The sequence below is a fragment of the Podarcis gaigeae genome (assembly GCF_964106915.1).
Source record: "Podarcis gaigeae genome assembly, chromosome: 1".
NCBI classification, from domain to species: domain Eukaryota; kingdom Metazoa; phylum Chordata; class Lepidosauria; order Squamata; family Lacertidae; genus Podarcis; species Podarcis gaigeae.
The window spans coordinates 100,283,186-100,306,192 of NC_139678.1; the positions used below are offsets into that span (position 1 = coordinate 100,283,186).

The 23,007-nt window shown below is 42.0% G+C and overlaps 1 protein-coding gene across 17 annotated transcripts in view; it reads left to right on the forward strand.

Annotated features, from left to right (window-relative positions):
- ARHGAP15 (Rho GTPase activating protein 15) overlaps positions 1-18,377 on the forward strand; it is a 383,495-nt gene extending 365,118 nt beyond the window's left edge. For all 17 annotated transcript variants that reach the window (XM_083710978.1, XM_083710987.1, XM_083710980.1 and 14 more), the window contains one exon: positions 17,097-18,377. In XM_083710978.1, coding sequence (XP_083567104.1) covers positions 17,097-17,280 — 184 coding nt within the window. In that variant the 3' untranslated portion in view covers positions 17,281-18,377. The remainder of the gene's footprint in view (positions 1-17,096) is intronic.
- Positions 18,378-23,007: the final 4,630 nt, after the last annotated feature.

A 23,007-nucleotide genomic window follows, 5' to 3' on the forward strand; every position in this document is an offset into this window, starting at 1 on the left:
GTCCCAGTTTTTTCTTTAGAGGCACCTAATTAAGAAAACCTTGACTCATTTACATGGATACGTTTGATCTAAATTACACTCCAAACCACACCAAATTAAGAGCATCTGTGAACGTGAAATGTTTGTTCCCTTCGACTGGTAGAGTGGGGCCGGCTCTGGGCTGCACATGTTCAAGTGACGAAAAATATTTCAGATGTAGCATGCTTCTCAGACCTACTTTTCTACTAATAATTTGCAGGGAGCTCAACTAGTATCTCTCTTTCTCCCCGCAATCATTACAGGCTGTCTAAAAAAAGTTTCACTTTTCTTCTTCTTCTAAAGCCAAAAAAGAAAAGAGGTAAGTGGCCACCTACTTTGTTGATACTGATGTGGTCACTGCCAGAAAAGCAAATCCAACAGTTGTCAAGAGTTGTCGCTGACATATAGGGCTAATTCCAACTAAATACTTTCCCAGAACTGAGCAAGGAATCTGTTCTCTAGTTTAGTGATCTTTCTTGCAAAATCCACAAGTATTTTGCATTTTCTGATGTATTTTTTTCATGCATATATCTCTACCAAAATAGGCGCGCGCGGGGGGGGGGGTGTTGTTACATTGGAATTAGCTCAGTCTTCTCTTTGGAAATCATTCAGGAATCTGAACCAAAAGCTATCATTTGGGCTCTTTCACAGATTGCATTTTACTCCTCAAGTTCTGCATGAAGAGTACCTGCTTTGATTTGGTAGCTACAGTAACTCCTTTAAACACCAGGTCAAAGCAATTCACTAGGAGGATAAACAAGAATCTGTATGCACAGTTGTCTGTCCACAGCAGAGGCTAGTACATTTTAATTTGGTACCCTTCTAGGTTTGTTTTTGACATACGTTCAGTGGTAAAGAACCAAAATGTCAACACCACAGACCATACTGAAAATACTTTGCACAGGACTAGTGTCAAGGGTTAGCACTGTTGGGCTTCTTTCAAGAGCCCAATCCCAGCAGAGGCCCACTCAGAAGAATCTGCTAGACCTGCTCCTCCTCTTCAGCATTGCAACCTGCCTTTTCACTCATCTCTCACCATAGCCTAGCGATAGCAATGGTCAAACGAGGGGCTGTAAATAATATAGCCTGCTAGATCACTGGCTTTCTGCCTGGTAGCAGTGATGAAGTTCAGAAGTAACAGCAGCTGGTGATAGTGGTGGTAAGGATGTAGATTCACTTAGGGGGGTGGGTGAGGACAAGAGGCTCCTTGATTTAGGGCCTTCCAAAACCTGGAGCAGATGTGACATTTGTAAAGTTGTTATGTGTCTGTCTATCAATCCAACTGCAGTGGCCTATCGTGGGCTTCCTTCACTTCCTGGTTTTGATGCATGCATGGATGGGACTGTGACAGGAGAGGGAATGACAATATATGGCTAGATGACTCCATTCAGCTTTGTCATATGTTTTGTTAGACTGCCCTATGTGACATAGCGAAATGCAGTTATAAACACAGTTTTGCATATCATTGATATTCTACAAAGCTATGTTTATAAACATACTTTGATATGTTGTCTAGAATTGTGGCTCAGTTTGGGAAGTCTATATGGCAGCATGGAACTCCTGAGAGAGTCTATTTATACACACTGAGAGAGAGTATCTGCATATTTTTGGTAGTTTATTAGTTATCATTTTAAAGGAGATTGTTGATGTTGGTATTGTTGGTACGGCTACTTAGAACTTAAAAAGAATCCTGCTTGATCAGAGCAATGGCCCATCTGATACACCATCCTTTTCTTATAGTGGCCAACCAGGTGTCTATGGGAAGGCCACAAACAGGGCCTGAGTGCAAAAGAATACCCCACAAGTGTCCTGGAAAAACTGGGAAATCTTCTTTTTTTGTGCACGAGAACAGAGGCCATTTTCGGCGTTGTGATCTTGCAGAGTCTTGCACCGAGATCTCACCTTGGAAAAACCATCTCTTTGGGGTGGATGGTATGAAACAGTACTCACCGCTACTACACAGACATGATTTTGCTGCTTTCCCATCATTAGGAGACTCCCATCATTAGCATATAAAGGTTGTGGTTTTTTTTATTCTCATCAGGGCAAGATAGAAGCACTACCTTAAAGTCAGGACTTTCCCCCCAGCCAGAACTCAGTTCCAGCACCTCTCAGGTGGGTGCCATTGCCATTATAAGAGAACAAGGGAGGTGTTCATGGTGAGTTCTGGCACCTCTTTGTTCTAGAAAAATAGTACTGCTTAAAACTATTATACTGAGAGGAAAGGGAACATGAGGTTAAACCATTTTTTACAAGCCCTTTTGATTTTATGGTGTTCACAGCCAAACCCCTGGATTTGGCCCAGTGTGTTCTGAACTGGGACAAAGTTCAAAGACGACAGGCTTGAATTTCAGCCAGCTTCATATTTTCCCCTTCTTCCCTTTTGCTCTGCAAACAGTTTGAATTACATAATTTCAGTATCAGAATGAGCTATAGTTGACCTGTCAGTATTTTACCTTTCACATTCAATATACCGATACTCGATCCCATAAGACCTTGTTCTTGCATATTATTAAAAATTGCTCCATGGCTTTTTAAGCAAAGGGTGGAGGCCTTATTTTTATTTTGAAAAAAACACGAGTCCTTTTGTTTGAGGTGATTTTAATACATTTGTCTGATCTACTGCCTTTTTTGCAGTAGCTGGAATGTAATTTGAATATATTAGTACTTTCAGCAACACTGCTCAGGGAGCCTAGTTAATAACTTATGCATGGATACATAGATACACTTCAGACAGAGGTAATGTTTTAGCCCTTGTGTTGGTAATACTTAGAAAGATGGAATGAAAGAGTCTGTTCTTTTCCTGCCCTTTGTTGTGGCCATGCATTGTGGGGGTATGGAGCCAGGGTTCTTTCTGCTGCCTACACAGCCTGGATTCAATAAGCAGTTCTATATGTATATTATGACAATGTGGTCAAGGAAACCAGATTTCTCTCTCTCTCTCTTTTACTATACCTTTGTGTGCCTGTATGGCATAACAAAAAAATCTGGTGCTTATTTTTCTTGTACTCATTCAATATGTTAACATATTCATAATTTGATACAGGTTATGTTCATCATATAATTAAGGTTGGAGTGTTAGATGAAAAACCAGCAAGATGTTACATGAATGGAAAATATTTGTCCTTTCATACACGAATCATTACGGCGTTGTATAAAACTGTAAATCTGACGAATGATCACTAACCCTTGCCTGACTGTTTGTTAGATTCTTTTGAACCCTAGCCCTATTCAGGCATCTCCCCACCACCCACCCCACCCATACCCCAAACCGTATGACAAAGGAGGGTGGATAGGTGCTCCTTGGCCCTGGCCCTGGCCCTTCTAATGCATCACCATCCATCGCTAGCTTCCACACAAATCAGTGGCTGGACTGCTTCTACAGGAGGCCTTCTCTACTCCACATGTGATTTAGAACTTTGGTCCATTAATTAATTAATTAATTGGAATCACTTTTGAGGAAACTTCTGAATAGCACTTCAGTCATCCTGAAACTGTGGACCAGACTAGCTCCTAGGCTTCCTGTCATATATTGCATATAATGTTGCTTACTATTCTGTATAATGTAGGTGTATCATCAGTACCTTCTGTGCACCTTCTGAGGATTGTAATGAGAAGTCATAACCAAGAGATAATGCAGATTGAATTCCCTCCTCCCCCAACCTCCACCTTTCTCCTTTCCTTTCAAAATTTATTTCCTCAAATCTAGGAAAGTAAAAAATGATTTTTTTCTCCTGTCACAGGTTTCTCTGATCTTCCCAGCTGCTTTTCCTCCCTAATACTGACTTTTTCTGGGATAACTCTTTCTGTAGGAAGCTTCTAGGTTATGATTCACAATGTGACATGTGAGTTCATACTCTACCTTGCTCAAATCATGTGTCTGCACAGCATTATTCACCAATCACAGCCCTTTTCTTGTCAATGATTGCCAGAGGCAGTAGAAACAGTGAAGGATATCTATTGTGAAAAGTCCAGTTTCAATGTGTTTCCCCAATTTATTTACTGACCTTCGATGTAACAGCCACACTCTTGACCCTCATGAGATGGAGCCTAGGGGGAAATGGCACTGAGCACCAATTCCATATCCTGTTGTTCTGTAGTCTAAATTAAGTGCTAATTAATTACCCCTGGCATCTTTGCCTTTGCCTGTCAAATTGGATTTAGGATATTCCTTCAGCATTTAAACAAACAGCCTTCTATCTCCAACTGAAATCCCAAGAGTTAATATTTCTTTTTCTTACAAATCCGTATTCAGAAAGGAAACAAATATGTCCATGTCCAGTGCAGGTAGCACTGAAATTTAAAGGAACAAGGATTGGTATTGTCAATTTTGATTAATAGCCCTTCATTAATAAACATCCTGTTACTCGTTTTCCACCTGCAGTTGCTGATGTTCCCTGGAATCAATTAACTCATATAATTTGATTTATTTTACAAAGACATTTTTGGATGTGTTGCGTTGATGATAAAGCTTTCTGTGTTTGCAGTTCTTGATTCAAAGTGAGATTGTTACCTAAGTGCTCTTTATTTTTTAATGTTGCAAGGAAATGTGGCTTCAGGCAGTCTGGAACTAAAAGAATGAAAGTAAATTTCAAAACTTAAAGCTGAATTCATAGAGAAGTATCTGTTGCCTACTGGGATATGTACATATCAGCTGTGCATAGGCAGTGTTATTCACTAGACTGGACGACAGAATGAAAAACAAATAAGCTCAGCAGCTCCATGGCCAAAGGTTATAAAACCAGCTATGATTCTAATTATCTGTCCTTCCACAAGCAAATGAGGCCACATTCCCCCATGAATAGGAAATTAGACAGTATAAGCAAGAAATAGGTGGATGTTTCCCACTCAGTCCAGGGAGGGCATTGTGCAGGCCTGTTGGGTCTTCCCATCACCATGCTTGATCCAAGAGTACACTTAGATTATGTCTAACATTTCTGTCTTCTGGGAATGCTGCAATTGCTGATCTTCTCATGAGGAATCTCTGACAAGCTTCCAAGGCATTATGGGATCCCCAGAATTTAGTTTGAAAAACAATACTTTAGAACATTGACCCTAGTTTGGTTAATGCGAGTGCAATGAAAATGCAGAGTTGGGTCAAATCTTCTGTGAGGAGGTGCTATTAGGTTTTGGGAAACATAGGGAGAAGGTGGCACTGTGGTCTAAACCACTGAGCCTCTTGGGCTTGCCGATCAGAAGGTCAGCGGTTTGAATCCCTGCGACGGGGTGAGCTCCCATTGCTCGGTCCCTGCTCCTGCCAACCTAGCAGTTCGAAAGCACATCAAAGTGCATGTAGATAAATAGGTACCACTCTGGCGGGAAGGTAAACGGCGTTTCCGTGCTCTGCTCTGGTTCGCCAGAAGCGGCTTAGTTATGCTGGCCACATGACTCGGAAGCTGTACGCCGGCTCCCTCGGCCAATAAAGCGAGATGAGTGGCGCAGCCCCACAGTCGTTCACGACTGGACAACTGTCAGGGGTCCCTTTGCCTTTACCTTGGGAAACATACTGATAAGAAGGCAGCAAGAGTAGGGAAATTGCAAAGGTGCAAGTTATAGGATAAAATGATATGCTAAGTTACTTCCTGTCTCAAGGAAGGGAGACAGAAAGGAGATGGGTCCCAGAGTTGAACCGCTGCCTGCAGGTGCAAGATTGTAGCTGGACCCAAATTGGTTGGTGGCCCTGTGTGTCTTCAATAGTGAGCAATCAGAAAAAAGGGATCAAGCAGTGGATAGAATGGGCGGGTGCCTTCATAGTTTGCCCTTGAGCTAAGTATCATCACCAGTGCTGGGTTTCCTAGAACCCTCCTAAAGTGGTTCAAAAACAGAAAGCTTCCTTAAGGGAGAAACCTAAGTTGGTGTTTCCATAAGAGAAACAACAAACATGGTAGAGAGATAAGAAGATGGAGAGAGGAGAGAGGAGACCAGAGAAAGGATCTAGCTGTAAGTGAAGAGAGGTCTGTTGTCCTAGGCATCTATGGCGTTGAGATAGCTTGAAGAAAAGAGACACACCTACAGCAGCCTCCTGGGGAATCAAAGAAGCCAAACAATTTTGGTGTCTGGGGGGTGCCCAATTATAGGAAAGAGGTTTTCCTGATGGTTAACAGTTGCTAAGAGAAAGGATCATTTTGTGAGAGACAGAATCATAGCAGAATCATAGCACTGTAGAGTTGGAAGGGACCCTGAGGATCATCTAGTCCAACCCCCTGCAATGCAGGAATATGCAGCTGGTCCATACAGGGATCGAACCTGCAACCTTGGTGTTATCAGCACCATGGTCTAACCAACTGAGCTATCCAGGCTCAGAGTGCTCTTGTATTTTGTAAGAGACACTAAATGACATTCTGGGAGATACTAAATGACAAAGGGACATAAGTAAAGAGTTGTTAGCAGCAATAACAAGAAGTTGTCCACTGCAGAGTTGCACAACTGGACAAACAGGATTTTTTAGCCAATCGGAACACCTTTCCAAGTGACAAAGGGTTCCACATGGGAAGAGGCATTGGTGCTTTTCCAGGGAATGCAAACTAGCATTTAATCCGGTTACCAGTAGAAGAAAATGTTCAGAAGGAAGCCATTTATTCTCACCAGGGTTAATTAATGACTGAACAGAGGCATATGCTTACATTAGACATGACAGAGGTTCCAGGAACTAATTAGGCTTTCACATGCATTTGTTCACCATGCTCTTGCTGTTTGGAGAGGTTGTTTAGCTGAAGCCAAGGTTTTCTTCCTCTGTTACTTTGCACTGCCATCGTGCTCATTGTATGTAGAGCAAAACCAAAGTGGTCACATAGCTCATGAGCCTATGCAGGATTCCAGCTGAACTGAGCTTCCCTGTACCAATTCCCCACAAATTTGCCCTGAAATACTGGGGAATAGCATGGGTGAGAGGTGAGAATGGGGAGGGGCTATTGGGGGAAGGAGCAATTGGCAGAAATCACATCCTTCTCCCTTCCAGACTTTCCTTTGAAGAAGCACGTCTGGATCTAAGCTCCTTCCACTTGTATGCATGGTCCATTATTGGCGTTCCAGTCTTATTGCTGGTCTCAGCCATCCTGTTGTATTAATTAAGTGAACTGAAATCATCCTCATGATTTGCTTTATCAACCATGGAGCATGCCACCAAGAATGTCCATGCTATGTGGAAAAACTCTCCACTGAGCAGTTTGGAGTTATATCCTTCAATCCTGCAATGAAACGTGAAAAGAACAGAAGGGAGAAAACCATAATAAGAACTCTGCTGGACCAAACCAAAACCTTATGTAGCGCAGCATCCTGGTGGCGCTGTGGGTTAAAGCCTCAGTGCCTAGGACTTGCCGATCGAAAGGTCGGCGGTTCGAATCCCTGCGGCGGGGTGCGCTCCCGCTGCTCGGTCCCAGCGCCTGCCAACCTAGCAGTTCGAAAGCACCTCCGGGTGCAAGTAGATAAATAGGGACCGCTTACCAGCGGGAAGGTAAACGGCGTTTCCGTGTGCGGCTCTGGCTCGCCAGAGCAGCGATGTCACGCTGGCCACGTGACCCGGAAGTGTCTCCGGACAGCGCTGGCCCCTGGCCTCTTGAGTGAGATGGGCGCACAACCCCAGAGTCTGTCAAGACTGGCCCGTACGGGCAGGGGTACCTTTACCTTTACCTTTTACCGTCATTCCCCAGCAACTGGTATCATGCCTTGACCATGGAGGTAGTATATAACCAGCAGGACTTGCAGCCATTGATTGCCTTATTCTTCATAAAGCCAAGACTTACTGTTTCAGAACCCATGCTGATTTTACATTAGAAAGACTTGTTCTTTTTATGTGCTAGATAATTTTATCTTTAATCATGGTTTCACAAATTTATCCAGAACAGAAATTGCAACTTATCTGGGCTTCCTGCATTCCCCCAGATGCCTCCCCCCCTTTTTTTGGAAATTAGTCCTACATGGGCCACTTTCAATTCCTCAGATGTGGAGGCCAGTCTTAGTTACAAGTTACATAATTGTTTGAATATCAAGTTCTATAAGAACTTTCAGAACTCTGTGACGTGCTAATTTTCAATTTGTCAATAAGGCCTTGTCAACACTATTCGCTTTAGTTCTTCAGACTCCCTTTCTGAAAAGGTTAGTTCAGGCACAGATTCAGATCTGTAGATGGATCTCCTTTCTGGGGAAAAGAGTGTTGCATGGATTAAAAACCTGTATCCTGCAGATGTGTGCATGGTGTGCTCCTGAATCAGTGATACAGTATATGTTTCAGTGGTGGTGTCATTGATGGTATTGGCCTAGATACTGAGAGTATTCCACATACAAGGATTTCTACCCCAAGAGCCAAGCATGCAGTCCTGCACCCGCAGCCTTAAACTGATATACTTTCCATGGTAAGACAAATTCAAAGAGACTTTCTTCGAAACAGAACTGTTGAGGTGGAGATGCTGCCAAAGTTCACATCACTTGGAACAGAAAGACTTCCTGACATGTAATGTTCACTTTCAAGAGAAAGGCAAATAAACATCTTCATACATCTTTGGTTTGGAATTTAATCTGAACTAGAGAAGAATGTACCTACTCCCCGCCCCCAACCACCCATGAGCAGCCAAGACTCTTTGTGGCATCTTATACCTAGGAAGCCAGCAAAAGTAGGGACTGAGTAGCTTGGAAAGCAAATGCTATTTTAAACCAACTGTGATTTATACAGAATAAATTGCATTTTAAAAAATGGTTAGCATGGTAGGTGTATTTTTAGGATGATTAATAGGTTTGCTCTCTAGCTGTTTTGAATTGTGTATTTTACTTTTGGTACAAATTCAGAAAATGTTACATCTTTTCTTAAATGTCCTTTATTTGTTTCTGCATGTTTGGTTCTGCAATAGGCTGTGCCTCTAGTAACATATTAACTTGCTTACTTAACACTATCATTTTGTAGGACAGGACATCTTACAACTAGGTTATTTTCCAGAACATTTGGCACAGCTAAGGTATGAATGTTGAACTTCTTCCCACATAAAGAAAACAACGTCTTGCTTTCAAAGAGATCCTGAGCCATTAATAGCAACTTAAGGATTGATTGGAGGTCCAAATATTACAGCCCATTTGGCGATCATACTTTTCCTGTCAGATATATTTGTGCCTACAATGCATTTAACTGGCATTATTATATATTTGCAAACGAGATTTTATTTCAAGCTTAGATTACTTCTCAACCCCTAACACCCAACTTACTGGAAAACATACAGAAAAGTCACTGTGACCAAGAATCTTAATACCTGCCATTTCTCAGGGGGTTGTTCCATGACAGATCATCACAAAACAAAACATAAATAACTTCAACATCTCAGATTTTGATTAAAATTTCTATACTGGATTATCTCACAGGTCAAAGTCACTGGTGTGAATAAAAATTCCCTATGCCTTATAGCAGAACTTTCCAAACTGTGTGTTGCAACACGTTAGTGTGTTGGCTGCTGTGTGTAGATGTGTCACTTGTATGCTCCCCATACTCTTGCCAGGGCTGGGAAGGGGTTAATTTAACCTCTGGTTTGCTAGTAAAACCGAATTACTGTGATGTGAAATGATGCATGTCTAAAAAGTGTGTCAGCAACATACTAAATTTGGAAAGCTCTGCCTAATAGTTTTTGAGTTGTGCGACTCAAATTGGGTCTGTTAGACCCAACATTTTAAAGCAATGTGAACTAAAGTTGCTTATGGGGCCCCTCTGAGATTAGGGCCCCTGAAATTTAAGCTTCATAAGTTTCATAGTAGATACACTTCTGGTCAAGCTATCGAATATTGGAACCAATGGGGATTTCTGTAAAGTAAACTATGTTATCCACAACTGTAAATCCAAGGAACATTCTTACTCTACTGTTTGAAATAAAATAGACAATTGATTCTCATCTAGGTCGGGGTCGTCTGGGCCGGTTCACTTCCGTGGAGATCACTCCATGGGCTGGATCGTGTCTGCACAGACGCAATTTCCAGCGCCACGGAAGTGAGTTCCAGCTCTGCGCTGTGCTGGTTCAGCGCTGTGCATGCGGACTCACCGAGTGGGCAGATCTGTTCAGGAGCAGCTCATGGGCCATTTAAACAATCCCCATGGGCCGCAGGTTGCTGACCCCTGATTTAGGTTCTTGGAGTGTTCGGTACCTAGCAAACTTCACCAGCTATTACTTACTGCAGGCAGCCAGTGTGCATTTCTCATATCCTTCACTTTTTCAGCATCCCAGCTTCTGGCTGAGGATCCCTTCCCGCAGGTGCTGCTTCTGTGAGACTGACGTTGCTAATTAGCAGTAGTCTGCGTAGGCAGGTGAATTTGTTGTAACAACGGCTGGCATCAACCCTCAGCAAAGCTGGAACAAACCTATAGTAAAATTACAAGCAGCATGGCTATAAATGTTTGCTCTCCTCAAATGGGTGCAAACAATTCAGGCTTATTCCAGAAACAGTCCTGGGCATTCTCTTACACTGGTTGTTGGATAGGTTATTATAGCATTTTTATTGTCTGATTCCCCCCCCCCCCATGTTGTTTCAGTGCACTTTTAAAATATTAATATATTACTTCTGATACGTTATTGTGAGCTGCATTGGACTTCCTTTTGGGATGAAAGGCAGCATACATAATCTGCAATGAAATTGAAATGAAATAGCTTCTGCTATAGTCCTCAAATATAAACAACAGCAACATTTGCTTTGCTCTACTAATGGTCTTTTCATTTTATTCTTTCCTTTACTCTGCTGGTCCAAGACAGACAGCAAAAGTAACATGTTTACTCTTCTCACTCAAAATCCAATCCTTTGTGTGTTTGTCAGAAGCTTGAATGTCTTCTTCCTCTCTCATAATTTCTGGGGCAACTACCATACCTGTGTTAAAAGTAGCAGAGGAAGGAAAAGTCTTGTGATTTTCGCACTCCAGAAAGGTGAGAGTGGGGACTTGAGCAACGGGGCCTTGATATCAGTGGCCCCACCATGACTATGGAATTCTCTCCCACACAGATGTAATGTGCAGATGGCTTTTTCTTTGCAGAGTGGCCGTTAATGGTGCCTCTATTTCATACAGCTTTTCAGTAAAAAATTGCTGCAGTCCTTTAAGGTTTTAATCAGCTGCAAGGTCATTAAGGATTAACGTGTCTTAAATGGTATTACAGTGGTACCTCGGGTTACATATGCTTCAGGTTACATACGCTTCAGGTTATAGACTCCGCTAACCCAGAAATAGTGTTTCAGGTTAAGAACTTTGCTTCAGGATGAGAACAGAAATCGTGCTCCGGCGGCACAGCAGCAGCAGGAGGCCCCATTAGCTAAAGTGGTGCTTCTGGTTAAGAACAGTTTCAGGTTAAGTATGGACCTCTGGAACGAATTAAGTACTTAACCCGAGGTACCACTGTATGTTGAGTTGAATCAGTCCTCTTTTAGTATGGCTGGTTTTATGGTTCTTATATTTTGGTACAGCTTGGGGATTTTGTAATATATTTGTTGTTGTTTTGCATTTTCGTATGGAAGCCGTCCTCGGAAACTAGACTTAAAACTCTTTTAAATAAATAAAACAAAAGGCCAAGTAGAGGGTAAGAACTTCTAAAATACTTATGTGCATGTACATATGTCCAGCAGTGGCAGGCTAATATGGAACATTGTTAAGTATACAGAGCATAATAAGGGAAAGGAGAATGTTAGCCGCTTTGAGACTCATTTGGGTAGTGATAAAGCGGGATATCAAATCTAAACTCTCCTCCTCCTCCTCCTCCTCCTCCTTCTTCACATGCCATTTCCTCCCTGCAACTATGGGGTGCCCAATGATTGTATGAATGGGTGAGATATTTGTGAACCCAAATCCACCAAGGTGAACTTGCCAGGAAGTTGATGCTGTAATGTTCAGTGATAGTGCAAAAAACCATTCCTTAAAGTATAAGCGATTTCTGCTATGCAGCAATGAAGTGGAAGGGAGAGTCAACATTCTTATGAGAGGGCATTGCAAGTCTTGTTTTGGATATCACAACACAAAAGGCCTCTCTTTTCATCTGACATACCTCAGGTGGCAGGTACGTCTGATGACAGCAGGTTCATGTTTAGCTTCCCTCATGTCCCCAAGAATGGGGCGTGGGGGGGGGACACATTCAGATTTTCACATGGCAGATTTGCTATACGCCCTGTTTTTTAGAAAATAGTTTTTATTATAGGGTTTTTGTGTTACACGAGAAACAGGGAAAGGTACACATATTGTTTCCACTTTCAATTCATAGACGGTTTGTTTATATTTAGTGAGAGACACTTTTGTCATAGATATCTTCCATTTGGGAGGAAAGAGAGATGGGATATTGTTCTTTCATTTTATTGCCTATTATTAGTGTTGGTGTTTGCGTCAGCATCTTTATTGTTTTATTTATTTTTATAGATAATTTGAGAGGTTAGGGTGTCCTGAGCCTGGTTGGTTTCATTCAGTTAATTGCAGTGTGGCTTGTTTGTTGGGTCAGGTTAGCCATATTGATTTGTAAGCTGACTAGGTCATTTTCCTGTTGTGCATGTGATAAAGGGGAACCATACCAGGGTGAAGGTGTCCTCCTCTGTTTGTTCCTGTGCTATTTTGAGTTTGTTGGTTAACTTTCCTAGTAGGGGCGTTTCCCTTTACATTTTCATACCAGTGGTATGTTCCCTCCTGATAGGTCTTTTTAGTGTCTGCAGGGACTCAGGTGGCACTGTGGTCTAAACCACTGAGCCTCTTGGGCTTGCTGATCAGAAGGTTGGTGGTTCGAATCCCTGTGACGGAGTAAGCTCCTGTTGCTCGGTCCCAGCTCCTGCCAACCTAGCAGTTCAAAAGCACGCCAATGCAAGTAGATAAATAGGTACCACTGTGGTGGGAAGGTAAATGGCGTTTCTGTGACAGTGTTCTCTTGTGCCAGAAGCGGTTTAGTCATGCTGGCCACATGGCCTAGAAAGTTGCCTGTGGACAAACGCTGGCTCCCTCAGCCTGAAATTGCCACAACCCCATAGTCATCTTTGATTGGACGTAACCATCCAGGTATTTTACCTTTACTTTTTACCCCCGTGTTCTAGCTGATGCAAGTAAGTGACTTATGAGTTCCTTGTCATGTTTGCGTGTGTGTTGTTGTCGTGGAAGATATTTAATAGGGCTAGTTCTGGAGTGGCTTCTATTACCTGTTTTGTTATTTTGGAAATTTCCTGCAGCACTGAAATCCCAAAGGACTGACCTTTGGGACATCCCAGTTGCTATTCCTTGCTATACATCCTTTTAAAGCTAGGTATTGTACCTGTAATCCCACTGAGGTGAAAATGGTTGTGCATGTCTTAGGTAAGAAAATATATAATCTTGCCTTCTTGTAAAACAGTTTTCAGGTGGTTCTTTGAAACCCCTGTTGAGAATTTTTCTTGGTGGTGCCAATATTTTAAAACATTAGCATCTCTCTCAGATCTATTACGATTGTCAGTTCTTTAGTCTTTTTTACCAAGCCCATGATTTTGTAGTAATGGTTAGTTGACTGCAATAAACATTCCTGCACTACACAGGAGTAGTACGCACTTCCTCCACCCCCAACACAAAGACTTGCCTGCATATTGGAAAGTGGCAGGTGCAAGCAGTAAAAAAAGAGGGCACCATTTCTTTCCAATTGGTTACATCTTCAACCTGTACCCAGATTAGCAGAGCAGAGTTAATATTACCATACTCCACACAATCGTTTGTGAAGCCTCCATTTCATTTATGATAAAGATGTTATATTTTAAGAAACTATTAATTAAGCCCGTCTGATTAGTGCCATATGGAGTGTGTTTTTTGTAATGGATACCAAGGCTACAGGCATGAGACTGTACTCTAGTAAAAGTCACATATAAATAGGAAGCATTACTGATTTTTTTAAAAACCTTAAATGAGTTCGTGCGTTGAGGGAATGTGGTAAACTGGAAGACTGGCAGGCTTCCATCACAAGGCAGTGCTCACTACATGACCCCACCCACTGATTTGATAAGAGACCTTTCTCTAAGGCATGGAACAGATGATACATCACTCTTTTCCTCTTCCCCCTTCTTCTATTGCCATTTTGCAGCAGCTTCTAAACTAGAAAACAGAGTTCAGGGCAGAAAGAAATCTATCTTTTATACAGCCTTTCTGGTAGGTTAGCAGAAACAGACAGTTGCAGGTTGCCATCTTGTAGATACCATTTGTCATCCGTGTTCCCTTAGTAGAACAATAAATTATTTTTAAAGATCAAGAAGTCTCATTAAAATAAAGCCTTTCAGTGGAATAGTTTATGCTTACGTTTGCAGTGTAAGACCAACAGAGTTCAATGGGAGTTACTCCCTGGTAAGAGTTCATAGCATGGCAGCCTTAGGCCCATTCTTTGCTAGTGATATATGTGCATTCATAACATTTTCGTAGTAAACTCTTTCAACTCCAGCAACCCTACATACATAGTTTAAATAAAACATCTCTATATGAAGTTGAAGCTGTTCAGTGGAGCATGACAGACATATTAGAATGGCACTGTCATAGTGTGGAGTGCAGTTCATAAGCAGCTGGTGAATCTAAAGGCCAGGCCCTCCCTGACTTGCTGCAAGGTGGTAGCTATACTGATTTCTCTGGAATTTTTGTTTGAAAAGTGTCCATTTATGATGTCTCTTCAATAAGATGCCTTGCAGAGAAATTTATGGGGGGGGGGGCATGTTTCTTGTACCACATGCAGAATGGATGAGAAATAAAACTGAGCGGTCAGCTCTTGGTTATAAATGTAAGTAAGGGTGTCCTAAATGTCTTAGGTTGCATTACTGAAGGTTGTCTTTAAAGCCCTATCATTTAAACGGAATTGTCTTGCTTTTTGTCTTGAGAACTCTTGAAAGCCTTGCTGCTTGAACTGTGCTAACAATCGTTTATCAGCAATCATTCACACTGTAAGTTATTGCTGTTTGGGGCCATTTCAAATGTTAACACTTTTCAAGTGGAGAATGTAAAAAGAAAAGAAAAATTCTGTGATACTGTAATGGTCATATTGCATCACCTAGAAGACAACCTGACTGCAAATAGCAAATAACTGGGCTCAAAACACCGTCTAGAAGCCCAGCCCCCCATTGAATTTAGCACTCTACATGAATTTTGGAACACTCATGGGGTGTAAGCAGCATACAGGCCAGATGGGGCCCAGGATGCCGTTTTAGTAGTGGGTGAGCAGCGGTACTACTTTTGATGGGAGTCAAGCCCTACCACCATCTTTATTTACACAGAATGCAATCTCATTCGAAAGAAACACTGTTACCCACCCAGTGTTAAAATATCTCCCAGGAGGCCAAGAGAAGATGGCAGTGAGTTGTGCTACTGTCACTCCTGTCGCCACATGGGGGTACATCAGTAACACTATGACAAACATTCCCTGAATACCTGGTGATTTAATATTTGTATTTCTGTTGTCCAACAACAAATGTTGAGCTCAAGGCAGCTCACAATAATACCAAAAGCACTGTGGGGGAAACCATTGTAAATACTGTAATATCAAACACAGATAACATACAAATAACTCCAACAATGAATTCATCGAAACAATTACAATTCCATATCTCACAAGTATCTTGGTAAAAACCAGGACTCCCGTTTTTTCGTGTGAAAGAGTATGGCAGCCATTTCAGGTGCTGCAATCTCACCCTGAAAGAAAAGTGTTTCTTTTCGGTTCTGTGAGTCACATGACTCATGCAGGAACACATCTGAGAAGATGTACATGCTGGTTTTGGGACCCAACTTATTGCAGCTCTGTGCTGGGTAGCATCCCCCTCGGCAGTAAGATATTTCGTCATGTTAAAACTATTTGCCCTGCAGCTCCCACTCCACTTGATCTGGGTGCAGGGCTGGGCCCAGTCCACCTGCAGCTTCAGGCTCTCTATGAAAGGTGGCCCAGCAGAGGTGAATACCAGGGACATGAAGAAGTGGCTCTGGATTAAAGCTCTGGTTTGATGTTGGTTATAAACCAGCATGTGGTCATAAGTCATGTCTAGACAATTGCCTACCGTCTTTTTCACTCCATAAGACACACTTTTTTCCTCCTAAAAAGTAAGGGGAAATGTCTGTGTGTCTTATGGAGCGAATGCACTGGACGGCAGACGGATCCCTCGGCTACCGCTGCAGTCACAAGCTGAGGGATGCCTCCGCTGCTGGAGCCATGGCTCCCGTCTGTCACTCGCTGTGAAGCCAGCAGAGCAAGAGCAGCTGTGCTGCTATCGCTCTTGCTCTGCTGGCTTCTCAGTGAAGCGGGAGGAGGGACGGAAGGGGCTTTGTGTAAGGGGCTCCCTTCTGTTCCTCCTCCCGCTTCGCTGTGAAGCCAGCAGAACAAGAGGCGCTGCTCTGCTGAAGCCAGCAAAGCAAGAGCGAGAGCTGTGCAGCGCCTCTTGCTCTGCTGGCTTCACAGCGAAGCGGGAGGAGGAACAGAAGGGAGCAAGCCAAGCGAGAGAGGCTTACATGGCTGCTCTCCCGCTTTGGGCAGCTCTCACTGCTTGCCCATCCCTCCTCCCGCCTCGCTGTAAAGCAAGCAAAGCACCTGTTGTGGTGTCTCCTCCTCGTTTACAGTGAGGCGGGAGGAGGATGGGCAAGCAGTGAGAGCTGCGCAAAGCGGGAGAGCAGCCATGTAAGCCTCTCTCGCTTGGCTTGCTTATTATACATGCTCTGCACAGAATATTTTTTTTCTTGCTTTCCCCCTCTGAAAACTAGGTGTGTCTTATGGAGTGAAAAATACAGTAATATTACAGTGATCTGTTCCCACAATAGAAAGAACATGAAGGACATTAAGGAGAAGAAATGTGTTTCAACATACCACCAAGGAGAATACGAAGAAAGGGCTCCAGTGCCTGTCAAGAGGAAATAATATAGAGTTTATCCACTATCTTGGATCCAAAAATATCATTTCCACCATAAGATGGACCTTTTTCATCATATTGCCAACATTTCAATTTTTTTTTCTCACTTCTATTTCATTCTCTCTAATAATTAAACCAAGATTTTAGTTATAATTGAAGCACCACTGAAAAATGAGAGTGCCACTGCATTTTCTGTTTAGTGAAGTTTTTTTTTCTTTTAGTTGAATTCATTTTTTAACCAATTCCTTTCTTTTTTTTGCCACCAGGATAGCAGCCAAGGAGAATGTGAATCTTATGTCACAGCAGAGTTTGGGGATTGTTTTTGGACCGACGCTCCTTCGGCCTGAAAAAGAGACAGGCTCCATGGCAGTGAACATGCTATACCAAAACCAGATTGTTGAGCTAATGTTAAGTGAGTACACCAAGATCTTCAACTGCGAGAAAGACTGACAGACAGGGAGTGTTACTGAATATATTCACATCTGTCTTTGAATCTAATATTTTTACATTTCTGTAAACATCTTTCTGAAACATTTCTTTTCCCCTCAAGTGACAGATGCCTCGTTTTGTGAAAACTTAATGACAATTTTGTCTTTAAATTTCCAAACATTGGAATAAAAATACATTGTCAATATTTGCTTATATGTACTCAGCATTAACCCTTTGAATGAATCATTCTCTGCCAGCACTCCGCCCCCAGGGCTTTGCCATTTTGCATGCCTTCATTTTACAGCTGGGATTTGACAATTTCGCCAAATCCAGATGAAAGATAGCTTAGAGGCATATGCAATGGCGCTCCCAGACAAGCAGGGTTGGAGGTTAATGGGTTTAAATTGGCTTTTGGAACAATTAAATTGGTGTAGTGATGCAGTCTATCACTTAATAACAGGTATGTACACTCAAAATAATTTTGTGTGGAAAATGATCACGTCGAATGATGAAAGCTACAGGTTCAAAACATGGTTATAGATTTTCACAGAGGCCTATAACAAAAACTCAGCCTAAATCATCATAGGTTGGGGTGGTGTAAATGTTTCATTTGCAAGCTTAAGAATGAAATTGATCCCTGAGCCTCATTGTTTCAAATGCAACAGCAGCAGTGCATCAAGTTACCCAATTGCTCATTTTGAATGCAACATCCATTTTGTGAATTTTCCAACACTTTATCCGACTTTGCTCTTTCCCCAGCTATGTCATGTTTTGTAGAAATTTTTATTATGCTCCCGAAGATGCTTTATTGGTGAACTGCATTAAATTCATCTAGAAAGAACTTTTTTAAAAGCCTTTTCATATGCCCTTAGGATTACTTGGCTAGACTTGAATCAATTTATACATTTGATGGTTAGTTTCAGTTGTCATGGATAAACAAAAGGGTAACTGTCTAGAATATATCAAATATTGTTTTATTCTGAAATGTATGTTTCCAGCTATACACATCCCCTACCCTGTTTTGTAAAAGTATTCCGCTGATAAAATGTAGACTTATGTTTGACAGCTTTTTAATCAAGTTCAAAGAGAATAAATAAAACTAATCCAGTGTGGTAAAAGAGTCCGCCTGCCTATCGATTTGTTCATAAAATGAAAAATAAACCATGTAAATAAAATGTGTGAAAATGCAGATCTAGAAGCAAATATTTTGAGCAATCAACGCCCCCCCCAAATATAGGATTAATGCATAAATCTGCTGTGTATGAGAGATATGTCTCAAGTATCAAATCTAATAGTCAGGAATTACAATGTCATTGTTCAACACCGTTTCTCAGCCTACTATGTTGTTAAGCAGTTGAAGCTGTGTTTTAAAATGATCATCAAGGAAAATAAATGTACAAAGATGCTGCTGCTTCATTAAACAACTACAAGCACCGGGATTAATGGGTAAGATATTCAGAATCCACAAGTGAAAAAGGACTAAGCTATTGCTGAAGCAACCACGACGTTAGTACAGAACGGCGAGAATGAAGAAAGAGACACCAAGCAGTAACCAGTCAGAACAATTTAAGAGAAAGAAGTAAAACTTTAGGATACACATGTCCAGTTGTAAGATGTCTCAGGGTTGGTGATGCATGGCATGATTACCTTCTTGCTGAACATGTGGATGATTCTGTCATTCTTGGCAATGTTTAGTATCGGCTAGAGGGAGGGGGTGTTTTTGTGGCTGGAATCAGATTCTGACCCCAAGAGGTTGTTAAATTACCTATTTATTTGTAGATAGGTCATAAAAATTATATACTGCTTGATTGGGATGGAGGGGTGGTGGGAACCAACCCTCAAAGCAGTTTACAAGACAAATCAATAATATAGTGTCCAAAAAAGTGTGTACAGACTCACTGAACTTCCATTTCCATTAAATCAGAAAGAATTGGACATAAGAATGTTCAGAATATCAGCTGAACTGCAGTGCTCATGTCAGAAATTGAATCTTGGGCTGACATAAAGCATGGCTAAAAGAGAGACATCCTATTGGGGTGAGGGGAGAAGCCAGGTCAAGCACAGACTGTCATGGGAGGAAATTAATAGTTCAGGGCCTGTTTAGGAGAGAGTCGGGAAAACAAGGCAGCTTATGACTCTGTCCATCCATGATGTACTCAGACCTGCCCTCAAAGTGCTTCATTTCTGACCTTATCATTGGCACACCACCACCAGCATCTACAGGCATACCAGTGTGAGGGAGTGTCCTTGGCAGGGTAAGTGCTCTCCAGCCACTAGGCCTCAGAAGAAGAAGGTTGTTCCCCCCCCAAAAAAAAACAGTCATTTGATTCAGTACATCCCCCTAACTTATTGCAACAACTTTCATTCAGTGTTTGTAAAATGTGAACTGGCCAGAGAGATGGGCATTCTTAGGGTATAATCATATAGTACAGAAAAAGGAGGAGGCACCTGTCTTCCTAGCATGCAGCCTTACAGGCCTCTGTCTGGCCCTTGGCACTCTCCTCAGGCCACATCTCTTCCTCCCAGGCCACACCATGCACTGGCCATGCTCCATGCCTGGCTGGAAGGTGTTCTTGAAGTGTAATAATGTATCCTGCTTGTCTGGATGGAAGGTGTGTGTGTGTGTGTGTGTGTGTGTGCGTGTGTGAAAGAGAGAGAGAGAGACAGACAGACAGATAGACAGACAGACAGACATGGCTAGAATATAGTAAACCACCTACCCATGATGACGTGCACCTCTTGTGCACCAAACAAAACATGTGGTCTAAAATGCTAATGGATAATAACACTGCTATTTTTCTAGAAAAAGAAGTGTCAGAACTCACCATGAACGTCTCCCTTGCTCTCTTATAATGGCAACGGCACCCGCCTGAGATGTGACGGAACTGAGTTCCAGCAAGTTCCAGCTGGGGGGGAAAAAGCCCTGAGTAATAAGTAATTTTACAATTTTGTTTCATATGCAGAAATGTTGATTGCACAGAAATGCTTTTGTGTTTGTTCTTTCCCCTTTGCACTAACAAAAACTATAGTCTGCGAACTTGCTCCCCTTCTCTACTTCTCATTAGCTATTGGGAGTTGCTTAGATAACTGCAGGCAGGATTGAGCCTACAGTTCTGCTAATGAGACAAAAGTAGCAGTTTACATCCCTGCACTAATTAAATATGTGATATTATAGTTAGGATTGCTATTTGGTCTAGTACTGTTATGATAGTACATATGATTAGTATTGTACTGTGTAGTGAAGCATGTTATCTTCACAGCCATCAAGAGCACAAGTGGCTCCTTGAGAAAGCCACATGACTTAATGCTCCTGTCTGCTGTTTCTTTCTCTCCCCGCTCTCTTCCCCCTCTATGTGAAAGCATTGCCTTGATGCAAAGGTGTGATTCTTCATCAAGTGCCCAATGGGGGTGTTTCATCCAAACTCCAGCCACATGATAATCTTGTCTCAACATGAAGTAGCCTTAAGCATGAAGGAAGGTTTATATCTCATACATTTTTAATCTTACTCTAGCAAGTGTAACTTATTACCTTTATATGTTAAATCCCTCTATGTTCTAAAGCTTATTGATATCAAGGAAGGAAGCTTCACTGGTTGTTATAACCCCGAGCCTCCTTAAGATCACTAACTTATCTTCCCCATCCCATCCCATTTCTTTCCTCTGGTTCTACTTTCGCAGCCACTAACGTGGATTTAGAATCATCACTCCTTGCTTACAAGGCACAGTTTTCAGCTTATTTAATGTGAAGCAGTCCTTACCACCCTTCCTTTTCCCTTAAAATGCAGCAGTAAATGCAATGGGCCCCCTTGCTTTCAATAATGATTCATGAAACTGTTTCAGTGGCACCGACAAAACAATAGCCCACGGACATTTTGAGCGTTAAAACAGAGGGCAATTCATCAATCCGCATTCTTTCTGCCATTTTGTCAAGCTGCCCGTGGGTCTGGATCAGGGGTTCTTTCTTAGTTTTGGCCCATGTTCTTCCATTGCTCTTCTCCAGGGCTTTTTTTTCCTGGAAAAAGAGGTTCCAGAACTTTTTGACCTTTCTTTAGGGGGAGCACCCAGCCAAAGATGTTGCTCTCAGTTTTGTAGAGAACCACACATGGCTTAGGCTATGTAGCGTATGGGAGGGTGAGCTGATCACACCCTAAAGCAAAGGAGAGAATGTTTTCAAGCCCATAAGAACATAAGGCAGTTGTATGTTCCATATAACCAGTCACAGTCAACAATTTGGCTGCAGCTCTTTGAGACAGTTGATTTTTTTTGAGCACTCTTCAAAGGCAGCTGGGTGAATACCAGGAAAGCAGTTTCCTATGTTCCTATTTGTTTATTGATGGGAAAGGGTGAGCCCACACTGCAATACATTATCCTTCTCCACTCAAACACTACTAGCTAGGACCCATTTACCTAAATTACAGAAGCTGAGAGGGAAATATAAATATACTGGAAGACACCTTCAACACAGCACAGGTATATGTTCTGTCCCCAAACTGCTTTTCTTTTTAACCACAATTCCCAGTGAGCTTTCCTTTCCGAAACCATAGTGCTATAAAGTATTTATGCCAGCTTACGATTTCTTCTTCTTGCACTAGTATCTTTTTTATATAAAAAAAAACCCCAACCCTTATTAAAAATGCAAAAGGACTTTAGAGGTACTCTGCATATTCAGTGGTGTCTGTGTGTGTGTGTTTGGGTGAGTGAGAAAGACATCAACAATAAATGAGCCAGCTAAACAATAAAGATCTCTTATCCCGTGGCGCAATGAATGTTTTATTAATAAATGGTTTCCTTTCTTATTTCTCATAGAACCATGTTTTGGAGTCAATTGCTGTGGTCCAGAAAATTCTTTTCTGATGGGTGTCAGAGGCCAAATGCCACTCTTAAGTGCTGCCTAATTAATTTTGTACTGCCGATCTACATGTACATTCCTCTGCATGCATGTATCTGCTGCTTCCATTGGAATAGGGCAAACGGCACACTCTTAGGTGCAGCCCTAGCCCTCAATATAAAGACAAAAGCACTTAGTAGAGCCATACCGTGTTGCAGGCTTCCAGCAATGGTACAAAAATCCATTTCAGCTTCTATTTTCACTTCAGCATCCGTATCAGCTGCATTTTTCAAATGCTGGGGACGTGGCTAACATTTGCCTGTTAAAAATAACAACAGTGTTGTTCTAATTCTCAAGTTTGATCATTTTTAATGTGACAGCTCCCCTTCTCACACTTAATCTAGCCAGGTGAACTCGGGGGGGGGGGGGGGCTGGGGAGACAGGGCAGATCTAGAGACCTCATAGGCTGCATTAGTCCCCATGGGTCAGAGATTCCCCATTGCTTACCAATCCCGCCCCCAATCATTTTAACTGGGAACGCCAAGAACTAAAACTTGCCCACTCCACTTGCTCTATCACTAAGCCACACCTCCCTTCCCTAATGTTTTAAGGCCCTGAAATGGGCACACTCATTCAAACAAATGGCAAGTTGACCCTAAATCCTGACAGCATTTTTATTTTAAAGGAATTGGTAAAGTTTACCAAAGTATAGCCATCAGTTACACAAGGCTGCATTTTTCAGGGGGCAATGATATGGGGACTGGACATGGGGCACTTATTTTTTTATATCCTTTATCAATTAAATTTATATACTGCCCTTCTTCTGAAGATCACAGGGCGGTTTACATTATAAAAATACGTAAATACGTAACAACATGACCACCACACACACTGTTTAAAAGGCCATATATAGTTTAATT